This window comes from Dipodomys ordii, unplaced genomic scaffold, assembly GCF_000151885.1.
Source record: "Dipodomys ordii isolate 6190 unplaced genomic scaffold, Dord_2.0 Scaffold14, whole genome shotgun sequence".
Classification (NCBI taxonomy): Eukaryota; Metazoa; Chordata; class Mammalia; order Rodentia; family Heteromyidae; genus Dipodomys; species Dipodomys ordii.
In genome coordinates this window covers 1,614,349-1,622,644 of record NW_012267230.1, presented here as the reverse complement: position 1 = coordinate 1,622,644, position 8,296 = coordinate 1,614,349, and the positions used below count along the sequence as shown (strand labels likewise).

At 42.5% G+C, this 8,296-nt stretch overlaps 1 protein-coding gene across 1 annotated transcript in view; it reads left to right on the top strand.

Annotated features, from left to right (window-relative positions):
- The window catches only part of Usp31 (ubiquitin specific peptidase 31), a 59,759-nt gene that overhangs the window by 27,516 nt on the left and 23,947 nt on the right, over positions 1–8,296 (top strand). Inside the window, exons 2-5 of the mRNA XM_013011769.1 lie at positions 4,479–4,616; positions 5,961–6,049; positions 6,133–6,225; positions 6,654–6,789. Of these exons, the coding sequence (XP_012867223.1) occupies positions 5,979–6,049; positions 6,133–6,225; positions 6,654–6,789 (300 nt within the window). The 5' untranslated portion in view covers positions 4,479–4,616; positions 5,961–5,978. The remainder of the gene's footprint in view (positions 1–4,478; positions 4,617–5,960; positions 6,050–6,132; positions 6,226–6,653; positions 6,790–8,296) is intronic.

The following is an 8,296-nucleotide window of genomic DNA, read 5'->3' as shown; positions in this document are numbered from 1 at the left end:
TTTTTTCTTTTTGCTTATGTGGTGCTGAGGAATTGAACCCAGGGCCTCATGCATGCAAGGCAAGTGCTCTACCACTGAGCCACCTTCCCAGCCCAGTGGTTACATTTATACATAGTAATATGTACAAGATTTAAGCCAATAGACAGTTTAATATTTTTCCAAATGGAAACACTATTCCCAAATTTTGTAAGGCAGACTCAAATATATAGGACTAATTTGAAGAAGGCCTACATTTTATTTTTCATGGAAACCACATACTTGAATAATTTCAATATTAGAGTAGCAAAGCTGCTTTGTATAGATGGCAGTGATGATCAACTTTAGAAAAGCTGCAGAAAGAAAAAAAAATCATAGACAGCAAATCAAAGCCACATCAGACGTGACTCAGACATAAACCAAACTGCCCACTAGATAGAGTTTGGGTGAAGATTTGGGCTGCCAGCGTTGTGCCTACTTAGGAGGGTTGAGGAAGTCCAGGGGCCTGTTTAGTCTTGCCCAGTAGAAGTCTTGTTCAGCAGCCTAGCACAGCAACTAGTGCAGTGCCTTAGTCCCAGAGATTGGTGAGGATTCCACAGGAGTGGAGGGGGGAGTGGCAAGAGGCATAACTAAATTTAGTTCAGTCCTGATGAAGAATGCCAGCTCCCTCCTGGAATGGACACTGGGTATAAAACATTTGCTTTGATGCACAATGAGGAGTTTGATTTCAGCTAATTTGCTTGGGGGCGGGGGTAGATGCATAGGCTGTTAACTGTTTGCTCTCATTTTTTTTTTCCTATTTCAAAAAAAAAATAGAGGTTTCAGAAGAGAGGTTTGTTGTGCTTCTGGTGGTTAGTATGACCCAACTCTATGCTCTTTGGCCTGTCATTATCTCTCTATTAAGACTAGGACTAAGATAGGTCCTTGCCTGCTTGTCGCCTGTCTCCCTATTTTCTCTTGAAGGCAAATTCCTCTGCCTGTTTTTGAAGCCCCCTTCCCCGAATGGAAGAATTCCGAGGTTTCTTCTTTCCATCAGCTGTGGCTTTGATTGTCAGATCCCTGTGACATCTTTTTTTTTTTCTCTCTCCTTTTAACTCAGCTTTGTGTAGTGGACAGTGGTCCCTGTTAGTTGTCCCTTCTCTTGTAGCCCTTTTGATTCCAACTCCGCTTGCTCAAGATGACACAAAGCAAGCCTCTCACTTGCCCCAAAGGACATGTCCCATTGCTTTCCCACAGTAGTTTGCACATGGCTTCCATCTTCTTGGAGGTCTCCCCTCCTACTTGTAGATGCTACACATGCCTCTGTTTTCATGGGGGAGGACATTTCAAGGCTTGAACCTGGTGCCTTGTGTTCTCAGCTTTGTTACTCCTGGCTGGTGCCCTACCACTTGACCCAACCCTCCAGTCTGCATTTTATTGGTTACATGCAAATGGAGTCTTACAGATTTTTTTTTTCCTGCCTGGGCTGGATTTGAACTGCAGTACTCCAGATTTCAGCCTCTTGACTAGAAGAGATAACAGGTGTGAGCCCCTGCTGCCTGGTAATGGGATGCTCCTTTCCCATGGCATGTCCTTTCTTACTAGATGGTGCCCGCTATTCTCCAATGATGGTTCTGTGCTCCCCTCATTTAAGTTGCCCACTTGGATTGCTTTCCGGAACACCAGACCTAACCTTAGCCTTGTGTAGGATGATGGGAATGGGGGGTCATAGACTCAGCCCTATTCAAAACTCTGTAGCCCCCAATTTCTTCCTCTGTTCCTTATTTTATTAGCCTCCTAAGCTAGACACTGAAAACCTGGTTTGATCCCTGGCTTTCTGTCTAGTGCTCTCTGTCTGGGGTTACCAGACACCCATTTCTCTCCCGGCCTGAGTCAGCCACAGGTGTAACTACTAGTGTTAATGATGTCTTTAAAAAAAAGTGGTCTAGTTAAAAAAAAATGAGGTCATCTTCTCTTTTTATCTAGCTCACATTCTTTTATTGGCTTTGGTTTTGAGTCTGCTAAATGAGGGGATATCAGGCCCCAAGCCAACCCATTCACAATGGAGAAAGGTGTCTGAGTGCTTCTGAGAGACTGAGTTGGGGGCACAGAAGAAGCTGGATTTGGCGATCTGGGTGACGGGTGGCCTCTGTGTGGTGGAAGTGTATATAGTGAAGACTTTCCCTGCACCTCGCTGCCTCCTCTGTGGGCCTGTTCCTGAGGTGGCACCTGTGCCTTCTTCCTAATCACTGATAACCCTTTCCCTCCTTCACTGTGTCCACTGATATTCTTTGATTCCACCTCAGTCTGAGTCTCAAGTCTTAGAAAACATATCCAGATGGCTTTTATATCAACTTCTTGTGATTTAAGATCTAACTGATCAAGTATGATAGTTCAAATTAAGTTGAAAATCTGTGCCTTTTTCATCTCTGTTACTATCATCTTACTGGGAAACACCATAGACAGCTTTTAGTTTTTGGCTTGCTTTGTCTTTCTTTGCTTCTAATGCCAGTGATCTTTCTCTATTCTGTGAAACTCTTCACTTAACTCTTGGGACTTCATTCTCCTGATTTTCTTGGAGTATCTTGCTGGCTTTCTGTATTTGCTCTTTGGAAGCAAGTCAGTTATAGTCCATCATCACTATGGGGCAATAAATGGCACCTTCTGGAGCGGGTGATTAGCAGTATACCATAGTTTGGATTCTGTTGTAGGGAAGATTTTTCTGTTACCTGTTTTGGTCATTCAGACATTTAGTTAATGTCACTATAGATGCATTGATTTTACATGGTGGATTCTAATCCATGTTATTTCTTTCATTGCTACAGGTGTTCTAGCTTTGGTTATTGGGAGCCTTTAGTTGGTTCCTGGCTCTCTTCACAGGCAGACTCCTTGTCCTAGAATCAGCCATTTCCTTAGGAAATGATGTTTCTGGATAATGGTTGTGGTCCTGGAGAACAAGAACCGTGGGCTGTGTCTGCTGCTTGATAGGATGGATGGTATCTGTGTTTCTGTGCCTTTCATTAAACAACTGAGAAAGATGCACAAGTACAAACCCAAGTGTGTAAAGGTAGTTACTTAGCCTGTCTTTATGCATATAAACTAAACATGAGTTCATACTAGAGCCTTCTCTTCCTGTTTGTGGATAGCTTTGCACTCACTGTGAGAAATGTGGCTCCTACCACATTATGTCCATCCTGCTATTCTTGAATTTTCAACTCTACCCTATCTCTCTCATCAGGGCTTCTATTACCTCTTTCTTAAACAGATAATGAAGCCAGAAGATGTCTTGCAGCTTACATAAAAATTTAGCATTTTAACAAAATTAGTTTAAACCCAGAAAAATAAAGTTGGCTCTAATGGCACACATTTGTAATACCAGCCCTCATGAGGTTCAAGTAGAAGGATTGAGAGTTTGAGTCTTACCTGGGATGCATAGTAAGAGCCTGTCTCCCAAAACAAGATATATAAAGAAAATTAGTGTAAACCGTACTGTAAAGTTTGAGACAAAATTGTTAACTATTTGCTGGGGGCTAGTGGCTCACACTTGTAATCGTAGCTACTCAAGAGGCTGTGATTTGAGGATTTCAATTCAAAGCTAGCCTGGACAAAGGTAGAAAAGTAGAAAAGTCTGTGAGACTCTTAACTCCAATTAGGCAGCAAATAGCCAGAAGTGGAAGTATGGCTTAAGTGGTAGAGCATCAACCTTTTTTTTTTTTTTTGGGTCCGGTCGTGGGGCCTGAACTCTGGGCCTGGGCGCTGTCCCTCAGCTCTTCAGCTCAAGGCTAGCGCTCTACACTTGAGTCACAGTTCCACTTCCGGCTTTTTGTTATGTGGTGATGAGGAATCGAACCCAGGGCCTTGAGCATGCAAGGCGAGCGCTCTACCACTGAGCCACCTTCCCAGCCCTAGAGCATCAACCCTGAGAGAAAAAGCCAATTAAGAGTGAAGTCTTGAGTTCAAGCCTCAGTACCGGCACACAAAAAAGTTAACTACTTTATTATGTAATATATATCATCATAGAAAATATGAAAAGTAAGACGAGTACTTGTAATTCTCTCCCAGAGATGACACTGGATATCCTAGATGTTTCATTTTTAAAACTTTTTCTCTGTATGTATGGGTCTGTATTCATAGTTTTAAACACCCATACTTTAACTGTTTCCAGCTTTTTTTTTTTTCACAATACAGGTGTATTGTTTAGAATGATTATGTCCTATAGTTGTGCTGTAATCTCAGATGCTATCTTACTCTTGATGTGTTGCTGTTACAAAACCTGGTGACTGTTTTCTTAGGAGCCTTGGCATTCTGTTCTAATGGTTTCCTTCAAATATACTCTAGAAAGTAGGGTGACCAGTTGAGAGCACTTGAAGGTTTTCAGTACATGTGTCTACATTAAGCATCTGTGTTTACACTGTTATTATTCTGGGATGTACTCTCCAATACCTTGGAGATCGTGTATTTCTTTATGAGAAGTCGTTTTCTCTCACAGCCAGGAACTCATGCAGACTTATTTATTTGCATAGAGTATTGTGTCAAAGAATGCACTGCAGTATCGTGGAAATTCCCAGCATGACGCCCAGGAGTTTCTGCTGTGGCTTTTGGACCGAGTTCACGAAGACCTCAATCATGCCATAAAGGAGAGTGGCCAGCCTCCTCTGAAGGTGAGGATGCCTGCTGTCTAGGGCACGCAGAGCAGGGAGCAGCTGGGAACCCAGGAAGAGGAGTGGAGAGTCCCCTCCCAAGCCCCACTTGCTGCACTTAGTTAATAGGGTGACATACACTAAGCTCTTGGTGATACGTACAGGGATGTTCCACCTTGTGTACCATGTACTGCCATTAAGGTACATTAAGACACTGTCCTTGAGGAACTCAGACGGAGTTGGCTGAGGGGGAACCATTTGCTTTGTATTCTAGTAGGACACATTGAAACACATACACATACACAATCAAAAGGGGAATTATGGTTGTCTCTGCTGGTAGAATTGGCTTTGAGCATAGAAACTAAGCCTCCTAATGGCCTTACTAGAAATATAATGATTCATACTCAGATTCTGTTCATGTAGCCCTTACTGTGATGGTCAAAGTCGTTTATATAGTGGGAAAAAAATTGAGACTAAAGAGTTACTTAGCCAGGTGCTGGTGGCCTGTAACCCTAGCTACTCATGAGGCTGATCTCTGAGGATTGCGGTTCAAAGCCAGCCTGGGCAAGAAAGTCCATGAGATTCTTTATCTCCAGTTAACCACCAGAAAACAGGAAGTGGTGCTGTGGCTCAAGTGGTAGAGCGCTAGCCTTGAGCTGAAGAGCTGAGGGACAGCTCCCAGGCCCAGAGTTCAAGACCCACGACCACAAAAACAAAAACAACAAAAAACCCCCAAAACAAACAAAAAAAAGTTACTTAGGTTATAAAGGTTTTGATTCTCCTCTGCGCTTCACACTTTAAATTTCTCGTTTTGCTAAGTTGCTAAATTATTCTGGTTCAAGATCATTTTGTGCTGCGTACCACACTGTCATGATTATATGTTTGCGGCTGTTGCCAGCCACAGTGAGACATCCTCAAGGCCAGGTCCCAAGTGTCGCTTCTCTTGTATCCAGATGTCTGCATGTGGCAGCAGGTGCTTATAACTCGTGAAGTAAAAGGACATGAAAAGTTGAATCATATGTGAAGCAGAGTATGATTAGGTGTCAGAATGAACAGCACAGCTAATAGATGCTGGAGAATTTAGACATGGGAACAGGTTGGGACTTCCAGAGTGGTTGGAATTATGTCATGGCAAGGTTACAGTGGGGCTTTGAGGGGCCTCCTGGGGCAGGAGAGCTGCCTGGATTAGAGGTGGATGAACAGGGTTAGCGGCAGAGTCTCTGGAGGTAGCCCACAGGCTGTTGCTGTTCTCTAGTTCCTGTAGCAGCAAGTGTCTGCACCGAAGCACCTGTCCTCCAAATACAGCTTGCTAGGGAAGTCTTTTTAGGCTCATCTTCAATAAGAATTGCTACTTCTTTTTTATAGCCTCCATCAGAGACAGATATGATGCCTGAGGGACCATCTTTTCCTGTGTGTAGCACTTTTGTACAAGAACTTTTTCAAGCCCAGTACAGGTATGAGCAAATACAATGTTTTCTTGTTTTTTTCTGTTTCACATATGATTTTAATGTGTCTTATTAAATTTTTATTTTCAAAGATCTTCTTTGACATGTCCTCACTGTCAGAAGCAGAGCAACACTTTTGACCCTTTCCTCTGTATTTCTTTGCCAATTCCTCTGCCCCACACAAGGTAAGAACAGATTTAGTAAAGTTTCCTCGGTAGGCTCCTGTAGGCTTATTTCGATATCTAATAGGTTTGATGCTAATTTGAACACAGACATTGTTAAAGTTCACACATCTAGGGGATGGAGACTTTACGTGGTACTTCTAGTTGCTTTATTTCTATTGTTTCTCAAAATTTCCATGAGTTAGGCTGTTTTAAGGAACATTTACAGGACAGAACTATGACTATGTTAGATTTTTGTTTTATGAAGATTTCCTTTTCCAAAGATCTCTTGATTACTGTTGGATAGTTCTCAAATCCAAGTGAATGTTTCCATATGTCTTCCAAATAAAGGTATTGGTTAGCTTAGGTGTTTGTGTGGGTTTCAGGTCAGATTTGTTTCACTTCTTCTATATTTTAGTGACTAATGAGAAGATCTGATTTGATCTGTACAGGCCTCTCTATGTCACCGTAGTGTATCAAGGGAAATGTTCCCACTGCATGAGGATTGGTGTGGCTGTACCTCTGTCTGGGACTGTCGCTAGACTTCGGGAAGCAGTATCTGTGGAGACAAAGATCCCCACTGATCAGGTAATTACCCTGCTGAGACAGCTTCACTCAAGCTTCAGAAGTGCTGCTTTCTGATTTTCTGGGATTTCTTACAAATCTCTGCCAAATATATTTGAGATTGAAAACCATTTGCATTTAGTGTTGAGGGTAAAAAAAAAAATCAAGACCCAAGAGAGTAAAATATGTAGAAAAGATTTTTTATGTTTCCTTTCATTGTCTATACACACAGACACAGACAGACACAAACATACCCAGTAACTTGAGCACAGGTTTTTTTTTTTTTTGTTTGTTTGTTTTGTTTTTGTTTTGGGTCCGGTCATGGGGCCTGAACTCTGGGCCTGGGCGCTGTCCCTCAGCTCTTCAGCTCAAGGCTAGCGCTCTACCACTTGAGCCACAGCGCCACTTCTGACTTTTTTCTTTTTGCTTATGTGGTGCTGAGGAATCGAACCCAGGGCCTCATGCATGCAAGGCAAGCGCTCTACCACTGAGCCACCTTCCCAGCTCCCACACTATTATGATTTTTATCTGAAAGACCTACCTTCCTTCCTTTCTTTCCTTTCTTTTCTTTCATTCTTTCTTTCCTTTTCCTTTCCCTTTTTCTTTTTCTTTTTTTTCCAGTCCAGTCCTGAGGCTTGAACTCAGGGCCTGATACAGGGTCTGGGCACTTTCCTTGAGCTTTTGTGCTCAAGGTTAATGCTCTACCATTTGAGCCATAACTCCACTTCAGCTTTTTTTGGTAATTATTTGGAGATAAGAATCTCATGGACTTTCCTCTACAGGCTAGATTTGAACCATGATCCTTAAGATTTCAGCCTTCTGAATAGCTAGGATTATAGGCATGAGCCACTTGGGGAAAGACATTTCTTATTTTAGATTTACCAAGTAAAAGGTAACTTAGAGCCTAAATAGTTTTTCCCTATATAGCTTCTGGAAGCTACTATGTACACTTGCATGATAAAGGTGTTTTGTACTTTGGCCTCCTGTGACCTCATTTGGGAAGGTGCCACAGTAAAACAAATACAGTCAGCAGTGTTACCCTAATACAGCAAATCTGTCATGTTTTCACAGGCCAGGTACTGGCACATTGATAAAGTGTTCACATTCTTCCTGCTCCTCCAGGATGAGGCAAGTTAGGGGAGGCAGGCTGTGGTAATGTCCAAGACAGATAAGATATATGTCTAAAGTTTTGCTGCTGGCTTTAAATGGGTGGAATAATTATAGCTTTGCTTTTGACCTCAGTTTGCTGGACAATGAGTTGTACTTGCAAGTTTACCAGCAGAAAAAGATCATAGCCATTAAATTAATTAGAAAGGAACATTTTCCTGGAACATTTTTCCTCGTCTATGTCACCAGCCCTTTTCAGCTCATAGTCTTCCAGAATGCTAGTACTGGTGGGGAACCTTAGAAGTGCAGGACAATCTTCCCCTCCTTATTGTTGTAGGAGGCCCATAGAAGCCATGTGCCTGGTTCAGGGCTGCAGTGCTGGTTGGTGGCTGACCACGACTGGGAACCTCCTTATCTATCACAG